At 36.3% G+C, this 22833-nt stretch overlaps 1 protein-coding gene across 19 annotated transcripts in view; it reads right to left on the reverse strand.

Moving 5' to 3' along the window:
* Positions 1 to 1593: 1593 nt before the first annotated feature.
* NRXN1 (neurexin 1) overlaps positions 1594 to 22833 on the reverse strand; it is a 1071251-nt gene continuing 1050011 nt past the window's right edge. For 18 of the 19 annotated variants that reach the window (XM_036262501.1, XM_036262500.1, XM_036262498.1 and 15 more), the window contains one exon: positions 1594 to 3922. In XM_036262501.1, coding sequence (XP_036118394.1) covers positions 3615 to 3922 — 308 coding nt within the window. In that variant the 3' untranslated portion in view covers positions 1594 to 3614. The remainder of the gene's footprint in view (positions 3923 to 22833) is intronic. The other variant, XM_036262486.1, reaches the window with a different exon arrangement.

Consider the following 22833-nt stretch of genomic DNA (forward strand, 5'->3'; position numbering starts at 1 on the left):
TTTACATACTTTTTTTTTTTGGTATTTTTATATTTTTGAGTTGTTTTTGCAAATGTATTACTATGAAAAATAAATAGCATGCATGAAGTTAGTTGTACTATGCACATTAATAGTTTTCATTATCCTTACTACCCTAAGGGGTTGGCATTACTACCCTTACTTTACTAATCAGAAAAGGGAGACAGAGAAATCTGGTAATATGTAGCTAGTAAGTGAGTGCTGGAATTTAAATAGATTTACTTAACTTGAATTACATTGCCTTCTATAGAGAAAACCATATTTATAAAATCAGCATCTTTATGTTGTTTTCAACTAGTTCTATGAGTCAGTAGTTTCACATGTAGCAGGATTAACAGATATAAATAAAGGTGTGTTTCAAGTGACTGTATCTTTAAGTTTATGAATGTAGAAGTACCTAATGAATATTAAAACCCATAAAAACCAGGGTCCCTTGCTTGTTTTAGGACTTACTTTTCAAATGCAGCTTTCTGTGTCATTTTGTCCCCAAATGATGCCGCATGTACATTTTTTAAATCAATAAATCCACAGTTTTATTAAGAAATATTTTATTAACAAAACAGTAAATTCCACTTGCTTAGCATTTCCAATAATGGATAAATTGGCCTTGCAACAGAAAAACAAAACAAAACAGAACCCTTAAATACCCAGTCACACAGAGCACTAGAAGGGGAGGGTCGTGTGGCCTTTCTTTGATGACTTAGGGATTGACCACATCACACATTATTATAGTATCTGTTGTTGTTGTTGTTTTTTTAAAAAAGGCAACACATTGCATGGATAAAAAAGAAGCAGACTCGATCAGAAAAGTTACAGTCTAGAGATGTAATCAAATTTATGCCAGGTAGTGTGAAATCCTTTATTAACTATTAAACTATGCATGGAACCCTGATACTTTTGGTATGAAGATACTTGAGATTTTTTTATTCATGTCTTTTTCTCTCCCTAGCTCATGTTCCTCTCTTTCTCCATTTTAAAAGAAAGAAGAAAAAGAACTGTTAGATTTTGTATAGGCCAATAACATTAGTAATATTTTTACTGATAATATTAAATTACATCGTTGCATGAAATTTTAAAATTTATGTTGGAAAGGAACATTGAAATCAATTCCAAACAACACCACTTCATAGATATACTGCTTAAAAATAACATTATTTCTTTCATATTTTAGAATTTTTCTAGATGGAAACTAGGTCAAGTTCCACAGATCAAATGGAAAATCATCATTTCTTTTTATAAGTTCAAATGTAAATTAGTGGTTTTATATTTATCTTCTTTTTTCACTGGCTTTCCCTGAGTAAGACTGAATGAAAGGGGGAAAAAAAAGATATGAATTTTTAACCTAGCAAAATAAAAAAATCTGACATACAAGTAATGGATATTAAATTTTCATTTTATACCTCTACTTTCTGGGTCATGAAAAGCCTTTAAAACTTTTCATTTTAATTGATTACTTGGCAACCATAGATAGTGGCGGTTTGCTATGTTTCTAAGGTTCTGTATGTCTGAAATCCAGGCCACTTCTTGGCTTTTTTTTTTTTTTTTATCAACTAAAGTATTACAAAAGATGTTTTGCATTTTTTGCCTTTGCTGATTAAAGCTAATTGTAAAGGTATTATTCTCTTTTATGAAATCTAATGTCATTTTAGGAGATGTTAAAGTAATGCGATCAATTTATACCGAGGCATCACCTTGCAACCTAATAATGCAGTGCCTTTGCATTACCTTCTCATACCGATAGTTTATTGCTATGAACATCATTGAAATAATATGCAAAAGCAAGTGTATAATCTATACTTTTCTATCATTTAATGTGTTAAACTAAAACTATAATGATATATATGTAAAACCCAAAAGTTAAAATATGGTCAATAATCAACAGAGAATGGTTTTAAAAAATGAATAGTAATACAGAATAAAAAATTACTGAAAATACTTTCTTAGTTGAGAAAGTGTTTACCTTCCAAAATGTTTATCATGCACATTAGGTTCAGAGAAAAAATATATAATTTTATGGAAACAAAGTTTTCAATTGTAGCAACCAGGGTTAAGGTGTATATCAACCGATTTTGCTTCTGTAACCTCCTGACATGATGGTTCATATCCATGCAGCAAGATACCATTGATACTCTATTTGATAAGAAAAGGTTCCATTTCACTAGGTAAATATCTTCTTGGGGTTTCTTGGGAACATGATCTCAGTGAAGCAAATCACCCCATTTGTCATCCATACCTTGGCACAACTATTTTCCTTCCTGCTTTTCAAATTGTCAGTAAATATTTGTTAGTATATGTATGTTTGGGCCTTTCATTATAATTGATGGATTACTCTGGATTTGTGTGTGTGTGTGTATGTGTGTGTGTGTGTGTATCTTTTGATTGTGAATAGTGAATGTATGTGGGAAATGTGAGTATTTTGGGGAGAAAAAAGATTATAAGATACATATGTATATATTTTACTTTCTAATTCACACCTTTCGTACAAATACTAAAACTTAATTGCAACAGAATGAAGGCTGTACATGTAAGAAAAAAATGTAGCTGAATCTTTTTATATACATTCATACATATCTTTCTTAGAATAAACACTACATTGTAACTTTATTTAAAAAAGTAAGTAATTGTGGCAATTTATGATGATGGCAAAAAACAAAAACAAACAAAAAAACCCAAAACCCTGAAATAATCGTTGCTCCGATGTCATAAAACTCCCTATACTTAGCAACACTTATAACATTGAATTTACCAAAAATGGCTGAAGAGCAGAGATATATTTTGCATTTTCTATACAACAGGCTATAAAACGTCACTTACCACAGTCCAGAAAGCACACGGAGATGGATTTTATATAAACATATGTAATAACATATTAAGCGTGCATGAAAATTTCCCAATGATTGCATCTATGCCCTCTTGTTTTTGTTTCGAGATTTTAGTGTGAAAATGTGCCTTATATTTCACATGGTTGAAAATAAGGCCTCCATACTTTTTCTTTTTTCCCTCATAATCATAAAGGGGCTTTTTGAATGTGTTCCTACACAAGTCTTCAAAAAAGCCAGCACTTTGTTCCCAATGCAAGTTCCAACCACTGCTCCAGTTGCACCAGGCAGCAAATGTTTAAAGATTTGCAGGTCGAGTCACTCAAAATGCCATAGTCTTCTCTGGCAATAGGACTATCTGACTTCGCAGGAAAGCGCTAGCACTTTGGCTGAATCCAGGATCATAGGTAGCTTCTTCTTTGTGTGTTGTGTGTTGTGTTGTGCCTCGATGTTGTAATACTCCTTTGCTTTATGAATGCGTGCGGTCATCACTGTCTTTTCGAAATGTTCCAGCAACATAAAGACAGGCAGAGTAAATGAAAACACTGTGGATGTTAGGGAATTGATTGGCCCCTGTTTTTTTTTTTTTTTTCTTTTTTGGAGAAACAAGAGCATGAGATACTTGTTTTTATTTTTTAAAAACAGTCTTTCCTTCCTGATTGCATTCCCTGTCTTCTTTTGTATGTGCTTCATAAAAAGGAAAGTAAATAAGTTTATATTATGTCTCAGGTAAAATGAAGACTATTTCTATACAAGGGTCCTGTTATGATCTTGGAATCAGACATAATACTCTTTATCCTTGTTTTTCTTATTTTTGTTGGCGCTTTTCGCACTGCTGGGTTGTTTCTCCTTTACCACAGCCCCATTGGACTGTGCTGAGTTACTGATGTAGTTTCGACTCTCGTCCACATGGTAGGAGCCTTCATCCCGGTTTCTGTACTTGTACATGGCATAGAGGAGGATGAGGATGCACAGGGCGGCAGCGGCCACTATCCCCACCACCATGCCCGTGGTGCTGCTGGACTCCCGAATCACCTCTGCGGAGCCGGGGTACGGCTCTCTCCCCCCTGCCCGGGTTGGGTTGGCTATAGGAAAGAGGGTGAGAAAAACACACAAAGTGATTATCGAGTTCACTGTATGCTCCAGACCTAGGTTAGCATTTGCCATCTATTTCCATACCTAATGGAACAGCACCTACAGTGCTGTAGGAAAAGTACACTGCGGTTACGTGTAGAATCCCTGTACCTTGTGGTCACTAAAAACAGGACACTAGGAATCAAAGCACCTGGTGAGAGACTTGTTGCCATCTTTTCTTTCTCACAGATCAATTTTGTTAACAAGGTCTCGTAAGTGCAGCCCCCAGATAAGCTTCATGTACCTCTAAAGGCTCATGTTGAAGGTGAAAAACCATAAACCCAACATGAAAAATAAAATCATAATGACCCTACCTTATAATATTGGAGAGTATCAATTTAAGAATCAAGTTGATGTGAACACAGAATACTTAGAGCTAACTCTAGACTCTGAATCAGGATCGCTAAATTTAGGGCTATTTATGCCATGATATTGCCTCACACTGTACTAGATACACTCGTGCACTATATGATAATTAGCGCATTTTAAATAATCTAATTGCCTGCTTGTTGACTTGTGATTTTAGTCACATCTTTACAAAGTAAAACAAACGAATCCCTTTTCTCTTTCTTTCTTTCTTTCTTTCTTTCTTTCTTTCTTTCTTTCTTTCTTTCTTTCTTTCTTTCTTTCTTCCTTCCTTCCTTCCTTCCTTCCTTCCTTCCTTCCTTCCTTCCTTCCTTCCTTCCTTCCTTCTTACCTTTCTTTCTTTTTCTTTCTTTTCTTTCTTTTTTTTTGATACGTGCCCCTACCGGAAACCGAACCTGGGACTCTTTGGTCTGCAGGAGGACACTCCAACCACTGACCCAAACTGGCCGGGGCAAAACAAATCCCTTTTCTGTCAAAGATTTATTTGTTTGCATAAGTATATGTGTATGGATGCTATTAATTCATTGGTAGCAGGTGAATTATCACCAAAACTAAATTTGGGAGGTTAAAGTAAGTAAATATTTTTCTCAGTTTTATAGTCCATCTATATTGGTTTGAGTTGAAATTCAGTACCTAATAGATGATAATAAATAAAGGACTGGTTAGCCCACTTTTATTCAACTGGAAAAACCCTCTTCAATCTTTCCAAAGTATAAAGAGTAAGAAAGCTTTTCCCTTGGTACAGGAAATGGATTCTAGGTGCTTTAATGTCTTCCCAAGGCCTCCTCAGGCACTGAAATGGACTATAGATGGGGACACACCCTGGGATTTAGTTTATAGATCCAGGGAGGCAAAGGATGACTTTTCTTCTACATAATACACTTAAAAATATTTTTGAAATAATTTAAAGAATAGGAACCATAGAAAGAGAAGATTCTATCCCATTTCTGTCTGACCCTAGGTCATTTTTCTGTGTGAATTGTGTCTCCTTTCTCTGAATTTCCATCCTCTCCCTTATCTTAACAAAAAAGAAAAGAGAAAAAGAAAAGATTACTTTTCAGATGTAATGGATTAATTTTTCAAAACTTTATTCCTTGTAAATTATGCAGAATGAATTTAAATAGTCACCAGATTGCATATATATACCAGATAAGCATGCATGTGTACATATGGGCTATTGTACGTGTATATATAAAAACACCAGAAATTGAACAAATCAAGAAGACTAAAATTGTGCCTTTATTTCACTACTTTTCGACATTCTTTGGTAATTGTTTTTTAATATTTCTACAAAAGTTCCTATTACTGGGATTCATGTACCAACCGTAACTCTATAGTGCTTTATACTTTCCTTTTCAAGCATCACCAATATTTATTCTATCTGCATGTGAGCTTCTTGCTGTCATTTCCTTTCCTTCTCCAAATAAGCCTCCCAAATACAGTCACTTACAAAGTAGTAGCTTTCAGTCTCAAAGCAGCAAGAGGCTGTGTTCTGAGCTACAAAATGTAGCAGGCGAAACCTTTCTATGTTGAGTATGTCACTGCTTGTTTTACAAAAGACCAGGTAACGTTGCTGAATAGAAAGCCTTGGCATTGCTTCGGTGGCCAAGGTACAGAAGACAAAGACTGTGATCTGCAGCATTTGATCACAGGAAATTAATTTCCTCGGAAGAAGAACAGAACCCATTGCAGGAGCTCTGTCACCACCTGACAAACCAAAGACACCACATTCTCTCTCAAATACAGTTATCTTTGCCAAAGTCTTCCAATTAGCTCAGCTGCTAACTTTCACTAAATGACAACTTTCTACCTGCTCATTTGGAGGCGTATTCTTTTACCACACTGTCACAAGGGCTGAAAAGGGGATTTTTTTTTTTTTTTTTAACTTAAATGTTACCTAAATCTTTTCCCTCCACCAGGGTGGGATTGCTTTTATTTTAAACACATTTTCATAATCATCTAATTTTGTCTGTCAAAAAGGAATGGGGAGCCCTGGCTGGTTTTGCTCAGCGGTTAGAGTGTTGGCCCATGGACCATGGAGTCCCAGGTTTGGTTCCCACTAGAGGCACTACCTCGGTTGCAGTTTGTCCTCGCCCCAGTTAGGGTCGTGTGGGTGGCAACCACTCCATGCGTCCCTCTTGCATTGATGTTTCTCTCTCCCTCCTTCTGTCCCTCCCACTCTATCTGAAGATAAATGCAAAAATGTCCTCGGGTGAGGATTAAAAAAAAAAAAAAATGGAGAGAATAGAGATAAAATTCTGCTCTTCTAGCCCATTTCAGTAAGCCTTGACTGAGAGTTTTAATGGGATGCTGGGTTTAAGTGTTCTATACTAAGAATATATGTAAGGTAGCCAGGCGCCGCCGGTGGGAGGTGGAAAGAAACCAAAGAGCCAAACAGCCGAATAAGCAGAAATCAGGCTTTATTGGGGACACTCCGGGCGGGTTCACAGACTCCGGGGGTCGAGTCCGAGAAGCCGCGCCCGATGCTGGGGTTTGTGATTTTTATGTCTGCGCCTGTGGCAGCGGGAACTTGTTGTTAGGGTTAGGTCCTGAGGGGCTACGCATGGGGGCCCCTGGAATGTGAGTCTATTGTCCCGGGGCAAACAGTTCCTGGACTAGGACAGGAGAATGGGACAGGAGTTGATCTATGAGTTCGGGGCAAACAGTTCCTGAAACAGGGTGGCAGTCTGGGTTGGGTAAGCGAGGTAATGGCTGAGCAGTTTGCCTGGCGCCAGTTCCCAGGCTATCGGACAATATACATGTACATTTTCCCCAGTTAGGAACTGGTATCATAAATGAACTATCTTATCTAAGAATTTTAATCTTATTTTATCAGCTTAAATACTTTGGATATGTTTTCACAACAACAACGTAAGTAGCACATCAACTATTTAATGTTAAAACTAGAATAAGATTGCAAAGACCAAAGAAAAGCCTCAAGTGCTGCATTTTGCCATGTAGCCATTTTATAAACACCCCGTGTTTAAGGGAAATCCTTGTTTTTTGCAACTCCAGACAAAATGTTGATTAAGTGACATGCAGACCTAAAAATAGCTCTGTAACACACATGTACATATAAATTCTAAATATCATGTTTTTAAAATAATCAATCAAAAAAACCCAATGAAAAAAGATATTCTCCACCCCATTAACATTAAAAAAATTAATACTCACCACACGTATTATTGTAGGCCTATTTGAAATATGCAGATGATTTTATATCTAATTGATTATTTAATACCTTTTCTCTATTTATGCTTCAAATCTGTAGGCCAAGTGATATTTTTCTTAACTTTTGCGCTAAAATCAGAAGTATTAATAATAATAAATAAAGGACTGGTTAGCCACTAACATGTTAATGGGACATCTCTCCTAGATATACAAAAAAAGGCTAAAGAAATTTACATATATTCATGAATTATAAATGTGGTTTCACTTATTGATAGTCATTAATGGTTTATTTTGATGATCACTGAAAAATATGAGAAAATTTTATATTAATTTAAATGTACATAATAGTATAAAGGGCTAAAAATAGCTAAAAGTCTACTTATATAATTTGGTTAAAATTTTACATAAAAAGCAAATATAGTCATCTTTGAACCATTTATGACAATGCGAAAAAAATGAATTTATTCAGAGAAATACATAAACAACTCATATTTCATGGACTTGTGAATTTTATATTCCCTTTAAAAACTCCATGAAAAACTAATCAAGACATTTTACATAATTGAAGCAATCTGCATTTTATCTTAGCAGTGCTAAAAGACAAATAAAGGAACTACAATTTACTTCCACTCCGTCACCCTTTCTTTGTCCCAACATGTGATGAGAATACTTAAAAACAGGTAAAGGCAAGGAGCTAAAAGAATGGTATACATACAAATTAACGATGCATTCTTGAAGGAGCAAAAGTTGATTGATTTGTAGGTAAAACTAAGCTTATGTAGCCAATTCATTATATCAGGCCCGGAGGCAAAAGGAGCCCAGGTGAATGGAAAGCTGTAGGACTGAGGATGAGCAGGCAGGTAAGTTACTACTCGGTGTGACTAGAAATAGGCAAGCATTCAACTGCGGCGGTGGCACACACATTTTGATTTAGAGGCTAGGGCACTAGCCAAAAAAAATTGATGAAATATTCGAATCATTTAGTTCCATTTACATCTTCTATTTCAGTAATTCTATTCATCCAGTGAAATCACAAATTACACACAATCTATGTGAACACTGTAACAACAGATGATTTTACGTAGTAAAGGTTTCCTGTGTAATTCTGCCTGTGTCTGTTATACTGGAGCATGTCCAACCTCGCGTACCCCTAGGAGTCCACTGGAATGGCAAGTACACTGCTAGGTCTGTTACATGTGGGGTAAACACCTCCGCATACCTTAATGGCCATAGGAAGACTTGATTTTTGCTGGCATTTTTGCCTGCACGAGTCAGAAGCTATTCATTATACTGGCAAGGACAAAGAACTGTCACAGGGATTTAACCTCTTTCGCATAAGCCGCTTTTCAGCTGAATGGCTATGGAAATATTCCTGGGACTCGGTGACGCTGTTGTCTTAAAGGACAGATGAAAATGATTTTTATTTCTGCCTATTTGTCTTTGTCTCTCTCTCTCTCGCTCTCTCAAATATTTGGCAAGATCTGATGGTTTCTAGAAATTTTTCACATGGTCTGCTTCAGCCCAGGTTTATTAAGAATGCTCTATGCTAGCTCGATGAATTTTTTTGTTTTTCACAGTCTAATTAATATTGTTATTACTTAGGTAAGCATAGCTTTTCCAGTGTTAGGATAGTTATAAACATATCTCCACATTCTACACTAAAATCAGTTTATTCATATCAGATAATAAGTCATGGTAGAAAATACACAGTAAGTTCAAAAGATATAGCTCAGTGCCTTAGCATAAAAAATAATAATTTATTTGTTGCTTTGCATAAACCATTTTAAAAATAAAATATTTAAAATTTTAACTTTCCTTAAATTTGCTAAGATAATCATTTTAAGCGACCACGACAGGAAAAGAAATTGTCCTGATGTATATTCTTTCTTTATTTTTGACAGTCCCTGACACGACCTCTGTGAAAAAGCATCATGTCCCCAAATAAGAACTAGTTTAGGTCCAGTTAACAAACACCGTGAGGCAACATGTGTAGGAGACACGTTAGGCTGTAGTACAAAGAACCATTTGTGGCAGGTCTTCTTTGTTACCAGCTCCTTGGCCCTCTGTCATCAACCCTGTGCTCCTCTCTGCTCTTGCTCCTACTTCACCCCCTTCTCTACTTGTTCTGTGCAACTCTCTCCCAGCTCACGACTTGTCCTTGAAGGTGGCTTTCAGAGAGCAGAGTGGGTGTGTCCCTGCCCACTCTCAGGTGAATGAAGGTCAGATCAGCAGGGGTCAGCGATCTTTGCCTCTGGGGTAAGTGCATTACTCAGCAAGGTGTTCACTGAGTGACCAGACTTACTGCCAAGCTCCTAATTTCAAAGCATAATATAAAATAGTCCTTACTAATCAAAACGTCTAAATGTGATTGACTGTTCACCAGAACATGATCTTTGTGCTTTAAAGTTTAACTTGCTAAATTTGTTGAGAGAATACAATTATATGCTTTATCAAAAGAAATAAAATTATCAAGTAAAAAAACATTTATTATGCAGATGGGGATCTAAAGAGCTCATTAAGCCATTAAGCTTTGTACTAGAGCCTATGTTTATTGATTTGTCACTGACTGTATCTAGTCTTAACCTTAGTAAATGCAAACCTGGAGTATCATGCCCCCATTTACTTAGCAAGATGATTTACAACTGAAGTGAAATAACTATACATTGTGAAAGGTAAATTTTTGCACATTAATTAATTTCTCCAAAGAAGCTTCACTTTGCAATGGAAGGTATTTGGCACCCTTTGGTTGTTATTTCTGAGACTGGAAACATAACAGTTGGAATATGGCTATGAGAAATATAATTGTTCGTGGTTTATGTTTTTATAACAGTGCAAGAGAAATGATTCTTAAAGTCCTAATTCCTGTCACATATAATGAAGGTCTGGTGGATGATTGTGGGCCCTTATATTTCCATTGATGAGTTCACCAAGGCAATAACCATGCCAGGAGATGCTCTTTTTATCACTCAAATTGTCATTTTTATGAAACTATTTTATATACTTGGATGAGCTGTTCTTTCACTGTAATCTTATTCTATTTATGTTGTTTCCAAAGTTGGCTTTGTAGGGCGAGACTGTAGTTTCCAGGCAATTTTTATTGCCGGTTTTACTTCTTCAATATAGACTGTTAGTGTATAGGTATGTCATCAACCATGACCTTGTCACATCAAGAATGAAGCAACAGTTTTACTATATACTGATGACAATGAAAATTCAGCTTCTGAGCTTTAAGAAAAAAAAATTTAAGAGACTTCCAATCATAAGAAAAAAAATAAGAAAACATACCAATGATAAAAAAAAGGAATATGGGCTATATATTTCAGATCAAGGGGGTATATAAAAGACCATAAAACTTCATAATGTGCTCTCTGTCTCATATATATATATATATATGCCATTGTGCTACCTGGAATTCTTAGATATCATGTCTTATAATAATCCTTTTTATAAACTATCGACAAGATGCATTTATTGATATTTTTATCACTAAAAGCCTTTAAACTAGCAGTTCTCAACCTGTGGTCTCAACCTCTTTGGGGGTCGAATGACCCTTTCCCAGGGGTCGCCTAAGACCATCAGAAAACACATATTTCCGATGGCGATTCATAATAGTAGCAAAATTACAGTTATGAAGTAGCAACAAAAATAATTTTATGGTTGGGGGTCACCACAACATGAGGAACTGTATTAAAGGGTCGCGGCATTAGGTAGGTTGAGAACCATTGTTTTAAACAGCCTTTCTGGTTTTATCACAGATTAAATTAAAAGCAATCAATTTTAAATTTTTGTCTCCACCCCATGTAGGAAAAGGAGCTGCCTGAAGTGATCTCATTTTGCCAGAGTTCTGTGCTGTGTTTTCATAGATGTGGAAGTTATTATAATTTTAGGCTAGCCTTGAAAATGGTTTCAGAATTATGGGGAAAGATTTTACTTTTCCAGTATCCAGTGTTGTTAGTACTGCGCAAAGAAAATTGGAATTGAAGGCTCCTAGGGTGTTTGTGAATTGAGATTAGTGCAATTTGCTCCCCCACCCCATCTCCAAAAAATAAAGTGTTGTTTTGTTTTCTTTCCCCCATTTAAAATTTTTTTTTTATCCTCACCCGAGGACATTTTTCCATTCTTTTGCACAGATAGAGTAGGAGGGAGAGAGAGGAAGAGAGAGAGAGAGAGAAACATCGATGTGAAAGGAACACATCGAGTGGCTGCCACCCGCACGACCAACCAGGACCGGAGACAAACTGCAACCAAGGTACATGCCCTCAGCGGGAACCGAACCCGGGTCTCTCCGGACCGCAGGCCGATGCTCTAACCGCTGAGCCAAATCGGCCAGGGCTCTTTCCCCCATTTTAGTGCCTCAGTGCGATGTGGGTCAGAAGAAACTCTGATGCAACCACTCACAAGAATATGTGCTTCAAACCATGGCTGCAAGAAAGCAGGCAGGCAAGAATTCATAGAGCATACACTGATATGGACACACTCTGATTTCTGAGATGTGAGGAATGCTGTCAAATCCCCCCATTCGGCTGACTCCACCCATGTCCCTAACATTCCGAAGTTCCTTCCTGCAGGTCAGACAAAAGGTTTGAGAGAGGCCATGTCTAACACCTCTTAGCCCTTCCAATGAATTGGAGATTCAGAAAGAACTTGGAAATCAATGAGCCATTACTACTTATATGGCTGCTGGGTCTAATGTTTTCCTTGGCTACTTTCAAAGCCGCCAAGGCAAATGTTTGAAGGGAAGTGCAGAGGCCACTGCTGTGGGATGGAGAGGATCATTATCTTCACCATAATTGTAGGTATTGCATGAGAAGGGATGCTAGACACAGAAAACCTCGTCATGTGCCTGGAGGACAGAGCACCAAGTAGCATAGGCTGCTACCTCAAATGGCACAACACAGAACAGAAAAGGCATTGGACAGTCACACGTTGGGTGACTCTGGCCACACTGAAACTAATAGAGGAACACACATCTCCTTCATCTCTGGGGGAAGCCCTAGGGTCATGAGATTTACAGAGCCTACTCTTCAATTACCCTATACTTTGTAAACTATGTGTCTACAGCTTAGTTATCTGCAGACTTCATAAACTTTTTTCATGGTCAATGTGCCTGTAAGATTTTATTAGAACTCTTGAAAGTGTCATAGTGTTTACTAAAGTACTAATGTGACTACTATTCTTGTGGTCCTTCATAGTCTGCCCATACCTATCTACTCAAGTTTGTCTTCCATTTCTCCCAAAGTTGCAATTACAATTTTATTGCTGTCCCCCAGTCTCTTCCATATACTAATTAAAGTTCTACCTTCATGCCTGGCTAATATGACGTTTTTTCTCCTGCCTGACTGAATACTACTTATTCCTCAAGACCTGGTTTAAATGCCCTGTCTTTTATAAAGTTTTCTCTAAGAATCTTCATTCTTTCTGTTAACAAATACATAGTGGGCAGTAGTTACGGTCCAGGGACCATGCTAGGTGCTGCTAGTGAAGTAGATAACCATACACAACTGATGTTTGCCCTCATGGACCTTGAAATATAATGAGGAAAGGAGATACACAACAAAGAGTCACACAGTTCAACGTAAAGCAATAGCTGGAATGTGTGTAATGAAGGAAAATGATAGGTACCATGCAGGAGCAGAGCAGAGATTTTTGTATTAGAGTAAGGAGTCCCAGAGACCTTTCTGTGTTTGTGATATTTATGCCAAAACATGGAAAACCAGTGGAAAGTAGTCAAATGAAAAGTGCACAGTCTTCTAATGAGAAGGAATAACATGTGGGATGACCTCAAGGAAGGAAAGTTTGCTTTTCAGAAATTAAACAAAAGCCAGAGTGGCTACAGCACTGAGTTTTGTGGGAGAATGAGAAAAAAGTCTGACAGTAGACATGAAACTTAACACACTGATCATAGGCATGCAATAAATAAAGTCATACATGCTGAAACCAGCACATTTGACTCCTTAAATAACAACTTTATGTAAAACAAAGGTGTCACTAACAAAGTAAACTTGCAAAAGAGAAAGGGGTGGGGAAATATTTGCAGTCCCTATGAAAGATAAAGTTCATGTATCAGTTGATCAAAAACAAAAAAAGGACAAATCCACTAGAAAAATGGACAAAAATACACACAGTCAATTGGAGATTAAAAGACAAAAATAGGTGATTAAATGAAGGACCAGATGCTCAGTTTCACGAGAAGTCAAAATGAGATTATTTTAAGCAACAAATTTTAAGAAAGAAATAGCAATATGGTATAATGGTGGTATTATAAATACTACAGGGTGTTTGTTACAATGTTGTTTGTGAGGAGTAAAGAAAAAAAATAACCTAAGTTTGGCAACAATGCTTCATTGAATAAATAAAGGCACACCCATGGTCTAGAATTTTAACAGCATTAAAAAAAATAGTTGACTAATAGTTAAAAAGTAGTAGTTATAGTTAAATCTGTTGACCTGAAAGATGTCCATAATATATTAGGAAAAGAGAAAAGCAAGGTCAATTTGTATAGCATGTTTCCATTTTATATGGTAAGAGAGAAAAAATATCCCCGTATTTATATGTTTATCAGAACATGATGAAAGGTGTGAAAGAGTCATGCCACGTTGTTTCCATTGGTATAAAGATATAGGAAAAAATTATGTAGAAAAAGTAATTAAATTTTTCCAACAAATATCATATTGAATAACAATTTACCAGGGACCATAGAAGACATTGAGGATCCCAAGGTACACAAGACAGCTATGGGTTCTATCGTCTGAAAACTTGCACCATATGGTTTTACTCACATGTGGGATATAAAAGCGAAAGCAACAAATGAACAAATAAGAAAAAACAAACAAAAACTCATAGTTGATCATTACTAGAAGGAAGGGGCTTTGGAGTTAGTAAAGAGTAAAGAGAGTCAAATATATTGGTGACGAAAGAGATTTGACTTTGGGGGGGTGGGCACACGCTGCAATGTACAGATCATGAATCATAGAAAAGTACACTTGAAACCTATATGATCTTATTAACCAGTGTCATCACAATAAATTTAATTAAAATTATTAATAGATTATAGTTACTGACTCAAAACAGGTTTTAAAAATTAGAGTTTCTATGTAACCCTTAAATGTTATTAGAATATATTTTAGGATTTCTGGTTACAGGGGGCAAACATAGTGTATTCCTTACTGAATCAAAAAGAATCAAGTTTCTATGTAACCTTTAAACACATTTAACAATGAAAAAACTTACAACATATTGGAAATAAATAGAAAATCTAAGAAAACAATTTTCAATTTAAAAACTTCAATAGCACAAGAAGGCATAAAAATTGGATAATAAGAGAAATAATAATGAGGGGAAGCTTCAGAAAGTAAAGAGCTCTCTGAGTAGACGAGACTTGGGATGACACTTCAAGGAGAATGATCAAGGCCTCTAGTGAACGCCCCAAAACCAATGAAGGTTTCCGAATAAGGAAGACATGAGCTGGAACGGCCTGAAGCTGGTAGGAACAGAATCAAGAAGACTTCTGTTTTATTTATGTTGGGTTGCTTCTTCTCCTCCAGACTAGATTGCTAGTCCTTGATAATTTCCAGTGACTATTTCTCTTTCTACCGTTTCCCTCACCTTCCTACATCTAACATAGAACACACTAACTGCAAAACGCATGTTTTCTGACTGATTAGAGGAAGTTATTTTTAAAAGTTTATAAAATTTCAGGAATAGACTGGAGTGAATGTGACCATTAAGAAGGTGCGAAAGACTTTTGATTTCAAAGTGTTAGTGATGGTGATAAGCAACTGGGCAAGACGCTGGCAGTCACATTGCTTATGTCTTTATAAAATATTTTTACTTCAGTGCTTTCCTAACTATCACCTCCTGTAATATCTTCAGTAAAAGAAAGTGAGTATATTTATGTAATTAAACCATAAATCGCTTTTTCTGAGCTTAGGTGAATTGGGATGAATGTGCATCAATTCAAATATCATAGCTGCATTTATTTCCCTATGTCTCCAAGTAATAAGTGCTTAATTGAAATGACTAAGTCATTTTTTAATTAGATTTATTGGGGTAACATTGGTTAATAATATTGTACAAGTTTCAGGTGTAAAAGTCTATAAAACATCTTCAGTATATTGCATTGTGTGCTCACCACCAAAAGTCTAGTCTCCTTCCATCAACGTGTATGTCACACCCTTTACCCTCTCCATTCCCCCCATTTCCCCAGTAGTAACCACCATACTGTTGTATGTGTCTATGAATTTGGTTGGTTGGTTGGTTGGTTTCTTGTTTCGTATCTCACATATGAGTGAGATCACATTGTTCTTGTCCTTTGTCTGACTTATATTGCTTAGCATGATACTCTCAAGATCCATCCATGTTGTTGCAAATGGCAATATTTCATCATTTTTTATATTTAAAGTCAGTCAAGTTAGCAATCTTCAGTTAGAGTCATTTGGGTGCCTTATTTACATCCACATCATCTGACACAGCACCACAAATAGTTGAGAGCTAACTTAGGACCCTTTTCTCAAATTCAGCAGAGCAGTTGCAGAAGTGTCTAGGGTACTTTTTATTCCTGCTGCTCTTAGAGTGATAAAGCTGAAAAGGCTCTCCTCAGTCGGGTCAAACTTTCCATAATTGTCACACGTGAAAAAAGCTATATAGGCAATAATTGAGAAAATCCGTTTCAAAGTTAGGGAGCCTGGAGAGTCTGTGTTTTTCATAAAAATGCATTACATTTCAGAAAATGTGAGAAGATCTATATTTTGAAATGTAGATGACACTCTCCATTACTCATTTCTACCCCACCAAACTCTTCCATAGCAAAATAGCTTCTTTTCCTGAAACTCACTGACTAAAATACCCTGAAATACATACACCCAGAAATCACTTATCTTAAGATGCATTTCAAAATTTTACATATAGATATTTGAACAATCAGTCTCCAGGGGATTCATTTCAAGGAATCCTCAATCTGAAACCAGGAATTTAGGGGGAACCTGGTTTGCAGGAAGACAAAAGTAACGCCATGATTATAGCTAGAGCGATAGGAGTGCATGCGTGCCTGTGTGTATTACTTCTAATTCTCTGACAGAAGTAACTACCATCACCTTTCCCCCACCCCTCGTACTTTACAGGTAAAGTCATACTTTTGAAGAGCTCCAGGAAACATTTCATAATACCTTGGGGTTAACGTACCTAAATTATGTCAAATTATCAAAACCCCCTTTCTTAACTTCCTCCCAACCATTGCTTGGATTTACCTTTAGTAGATAGATTTTCACATGATTTCATTGTCAACTAATACTCAACATGGCTCTTAAAACTTCTGACTCAATGCAAGGCTTATATTTCTTTTCTTATTTTATGTAGTTAACAACTGTTACCTTTATTGGATTATTATTATATGGTGGGCTCTCTGCTGTGTGCTTTACACAAATCATCTAATCTATTCTTCATAACAACTCTGATACAGGTGTTATCACTCCTTTACAGGAGAGGAAACGAGTCTCTGAGAGGTCATGCTATCTGGACTTCAGAAGTGGCACAGCTGAAGTTCCAACTCAGGTAGGTCTGTTCCAGTTTTATACATTCAACGTGTCTGCATTTATGACTGCAGGGCCATTTGTTACTATTCCACGTTTATCCTTTCCCGGAGAACTGGGCACTTTAGGTCGGCTTTCCTAAGCAACTGGCCGGCTGGACGGCTTTCAGCCACATTCCACTGTACCTCCTGCCATCTATCCGCCCTTTCCAGTAAAAGAAGTCTGCGTTCCTGCAGAACCTTAGGGAAGCAATGCAGAGTGGCAAGAAGCATATCGGACAGTAGGTTCTATTTCAGGCACTTCATTTAGCTTGCTGAGTTGGCCCACTCTCTTCTGCTAACATGCTTTCATCAGAAACCTAAGGGTGATACATTATTTACCTCCCAGGGTCATTGAGGGGATCATATCAGGTAGGACAACACATGTGAATGTGCTATGAAAAAATAACGATGGTCTGATTATTTTTCCTGTGTCTTCCACATAAAAGGTATTGAATCAGCAGCCGTACCAACAAGTAGACAATTCTGTAATATGTACTATATGCCATGGCTCAGTCTGCTGTGACAGTGACCATGAAGGACATTATCCCCATGCGGGGGTGATTGTATTCAGGTACTTTTCTTCCATGGATGGAGGCCCCGTGAATTCAGGTGGCAAACAACCATTTGGATTGCAGGACACGTTTCAGGCCATTAACCATCAAGCTGCACATGCAGCTTGTTTCTGTTTACCTGCGAAACAGTCTATCTTTATGGATGAGTACCCTCTGGTACTTGTGATTGGAGTGAATTATAGTTCTTCCGCTCCTGAAATTTTATTATGATCTTATCTGTTTAGGTATCATGAAATCAGTCACCTAAGATCACTCTGGTAATAACTGACAGTAAGGCTTATTATCTTGGAAATAATTGCTCTGGCTTAAGTTTTAAGGTTTATTTCTAAAATTGTTAGGTCAATTCTCTTTTTCTTCCCCTTTCACCTGCTCCGGATTTGCATGGTGTACCCTGGATGGAACAGCAGAGTTGTATGCTGGGTCCTAGGTGTGCGCATGCGTCTCAGTCAGGTTCCTGCACAGCGTCTCTACAAGCCCAGGTCATTCTGCGTAACGAGGCAGCATACAGTGTCCCTGATTTTAAAACTGGGTCTACTCACTTCGGGTGATCATTTTTATATTCCTGTCAGGAAGCTATTGCTGTCTCAATTTTCTTTTGTTGGGGAAAGATCATATTCTTTCTGGTGAAAGTGCAGTCGCTGAGGTGAAAGATTAGACGTCTTCCCCACTGAGCCCATTAGAAGGAATCATGTCAAGCCTAGAATTGAGAAATATGGAAGACACGCCATCCATCACGGGGGGAGGGTGTGTGGTGGGTACAACCGGTTAAGTGAAGCAGCCCAAGGTGTTCCTGAGTGTTTTAGCTGGAGGAGCAAGCAGATTAAAGGAACAGGCATGAAAGCTAATCATCCCTTTCCCAAAAGCTCTGTGGGGCAGAGACCTGCACCTTTTCCTCCAAAAATAAGAACAGCAGATGATACATACCCTCTTCCCATCTGGGCAACCTACATTTATCCAGCTGAAACACTGCCCTTGTCTTGCTAGTTTCCTAGTGGCTACTGAGAAAAGTTTTATGCTGATAGAATTCAGAAAGTTTTTAAAACTTTCTAGATGCTAAAGGGCCAATTACTAACATGTCCCCTTCTTGCCTGAGATATGGGTTTGTTTCCATTGATGATATAGTTTACTCAGTCACTTTCCTGATACTACTAAAAAGAGCTAATTTATATTATGGAAATTTCTGTATGGCTGGTTTGACACTAAGTGCTCTACTTGCATTGTCTCTTTTATCACCACAACAATGTAATGAGTATTTAACATTATTAATGCCATTTTACAGATGCAAAATATCAAATACATAGAGGTTCAAAGCTCTGTTTCTGATTACACAGCAACCGGATGAACTGGGATGGGAACTCAGGCACTGTGAATTTCAGTTTGCTCGAGTGAAATGTAATATTTATGTGCTCACAGATGTGACAATGTTGGTACTTTTCTTTCTATTATTTTCTTAAATTTAATTGATGGTCTCTATCTATATTGGCCACTTTAATACATCCTTTTTAAACCTGGCAAGTTAATAAAGTATTCTTTTTTTTTTTTAGGTTATTTGCTTTTCAATTAGAGTTGACATACAATATTATACTAGTTTCAGGTACACAATATAGTGACTATATATATATATATATATATATATATATCTTATGAAGTGCTTACTCCTATAAGTCTAGTATTTATTTGACACTATGCATAGTTATTACAATATTATTGACTAGACTCCCTATACTGTACTTTACATCCCTGTGAGTATTTTTATAACTGGCAATCTATACTTCTTAATCCCTTCATATTTTTCATCCATCCCACCAATACCCCTCCCATCTGACAGCCATCAATTTGTTCTCTGTATCTATGTTTGTTTCTTTTTAATTTGTTCATTTATTTTGCTTTAAATTTACCATATAAGTGAAATCATAAGGTATTTCTCTTTCTCTGATTTATTTCCACATAATACCCTGTAGGTCCACCCATGTTGTCACAAATGGCAAGATTTCATTCTTTTTTATGGCTGAGTAATATTCCATTATATATATATTACTACTTCTTTATCCTTTCATCTATTAATGAACACTTAGGTTGCTTTTTTGTCTTGGCTATTGTAAATAATGCTGTAATGAACATATGAGTGCATATATCTTTCCAAAATAGTGTTTTGAATTTCTCTAGATAAATATGCAGAAGTGGAATTGCTGGGTCATGTGGTACTTCTATTTTTAATATATTGAGGAGCCTCCATACTGTTTTCCATGGTGGCTGCACCAATTCGCAATCCCACCAACAATGCATGAGTGAGTGTTCCCTTTTCTCCACATCCTAGTCAAAACTTGTTATTTGTTGATTTATTGTCTTTTTAATAGCTAATCTGACATGTGTGAGGTGATATCTCATTGTAGTTTTAATTTACATTTCCCTAATGATTATTGATGTTGAGCATCTTATCACATGTCTATTGGCCATCTGTTATGTCCTCTTTAGAGATGTGTCGATTCAAAGCCTATGCCCATTTTTTAATCAGATGGTTTGTATTTTGGGGATGTTCAGTTGTATGAGTTTTTTATGTATTTTAAATATTACCCCCTTATCGAATGTGTCAGTGGGAATGTATCCCATTCAGTAGATTGTCTTTTTCTTGTTGATGGTTTCTTTCTCTGAAAAACTTTTTAGTTTGATGTATTTTTATTTTTATTGTGTTGCTCGAGGAGACATATCCAAAGAAATATCACTAAGAGTGAGGTCAGAGTTAACTGCCTATTTTCTTCTAGGGATTTTATGATATTGGGTCTTACATTTGTCTCTAATCCATTTTGACTTTATTGTTGTATATAGAGCAAGAAAGTGGTCCAGTGTCATTGTTTTTTGCATGTGTCTGTCCAGTATCCCAACAAAATGTATTGAAGAGACTCTCTTTACCCCTATTTATATTCTTGCCTACATTGTCATAGGTTAATTGATCAAATAAGGCATGGGTTTATTTATGGGATTTCTATTCTGTTCCATCAATCTATGGGTCTGTTTATGCTAGTACCACCCTGTCTTGATTTCTATAGCCTTGTAGTAGAATTTGATATCAGGTAGCATTATACTTCCAACTTTATTCTTTTTTCTTAAGATTGCTTTGGCTATTCAGGGTCTTTTGTCATTTCAAGTACATTTTAGGATTATTAGCAATGAATTTACAGATTGCTTTGGGACAGTGTGGACATTTTAACAATGTTAATTTTTCCTATCAATAAGCATGGTATATAGCCTTCCACTTATGGATCTTCATCAATTTCTTATTAAATGTCTTACAGTTTTCTGAGTACAGTTCTTTTACCTCTTTGGTTAAATTTATTGCTAGAAATTTTACTCTTTTTGATGCAATTGTAAATAATATTGTTTTCTTAATTTCTCTTTCCGATAGTTTGTTATTGGTGTATAAAAATGCAACTGATTTCTGAATATTAATTTTGTATCCCGCTACTTTACCAAATTCATTTATTGGTTCTAATAGTTTTTTGATGAATTCTTTAGGATTCTCTGTATTTAGTATCATGTCACAGGCAAATAATGACAGTTTTACTTCTTTCTTTCAAATTCAGATACCTTTTGTTTCTTTTTCTTGTCTGACTGCTATGGCTAGAACTTCCAATTTTATGTTGAATAAAACTGCTAAAACTAGGCATTCTTGTCTTGTTCCTGATATTAAAGAAAAGATTTCCTTTCAGCTTTTCACCATTCAGTATTATGTTAGTTGTGGGTTTGTCAAATATGGCAATTATTATGTTGAGGTATGTTCCCTGTATCCCCACTTTGCTGAGAGTTTATCAAAATGAATGTTGGATTTTGTCAAAAGCTTTCCTGCTTCATATGATATGATCATATTCTTCAGTTTGTTTATGTGGTACATAGGTTAACCTTTTCAAATGTTAGGAATACTTTGAGAAAGATAGATGTTAGTTCTTCATTGAATGTTTGATAAAATTTACCAACGAAGCCTTCTGATCTAGGGCTTTTCTTTGTTGAGAGTTTTTGATTACTAATTCAATTATGTGAGTAATTATTGATCTATTGATATTTTCTCTTTCTTCCTAATTCAGCCTTGGAAGATTGTATGTTTCTAGGAAATTATCCATTTCTTAGTGATTGTTCAATATTTTCGCATATAATTGTTCATTGTTATTTCCTAATAATCCTTTGTATTTCTGTGGTGCCAGTGGTCACCTCTCCTCTATCTTTCCTGATTTGATTTATTTGGGCCCCCTCTCTCCTTTTTTTTTAATGAGTGTCTAAAGGTTTACCAATTTTATTTTTCTTTTAAAGAAGCTGCTCTTGGTTTCATTGATCTTTTCTGTGTTTCTTTTTAGACTCTATTTTGTTTATTTCCACTTTGATCTTTATTGTTTCCTACATTCTACTTACTTTGGGCATTGTTTATTGTTTTTCTAATTCCTTTATGTTTAATGTGAAATTGTTTACTTGAGATTTCTCTGGTTTCTTAAGGTTTGTCTGTTATTGCCATTTTATTGTTTTTGTAGTTCCCCTTTCTTATTATCTTGCACCCTTCTCTTGTATATGGATTACTTTCTATAGTATAGTGCTTGGATTCCTGTCTCTTTATTTCTTGTACATCTCTTGTAGATTTATGGTTTGTGGTTAACATGTTCTTCATATATACTAAGCTATGTTTATAGCAGTGTATTTTAACTTGATGGTTGCTTAATTTTATTCTTGTTGTTGTTGTTAATCTTCATTTGAGGATATTTTTCCATTATTTTTTAGATAGAAGTGCACAGCTAGCTCAGTTAGTAGAGCATGAGACTCTTAATTAAAAAAAAAAATTTTTTTTTTTCCTTTACTGATTTTAGAGAGAGAGGAAGTGAGAGAAAGGGAGAGACAGAAACATCAATGAGAGAGAACATTGATTGGCTGCCTCCAGCATGCTCCCCACTGGGGATTTGGCCCACAACCTGGGCATGTGTCCTGACTGGGAATCGAACTGGTGACCTCTTGGTGCATAGGTCAATGTTCAACCACTGAGTCATACCAGCTGGACTAGAGACTCTTAATTTGTATATAAAGAGGGAGGGAGGAAGGAGGGAGAGAGAGAAAAACATCAAGGTTAGAGAGACACATTAATTGGTTGCTTCCAACATGACCCCAACCCGGGCCAGAAATGAACCTGTGGGCTGATGCTCTAACCACT

This window comes from Molossus molossus, unplaced genomic scaffold (genome assembly GCF_014108415.1).
Source record: "Molossus molossus isolate mMolMol1 unplaced genomic scaffold, mMolMol1.p scaffold_m16_p_15, whole genome shotgun sequence".
Classification (NCBI taxonomy): domain Eukaryota; kingdom Metazoa; phylum Chordata; class Mammalia; order Chiroptera; family Molossidae; genus Molossus; species Molossus molossus.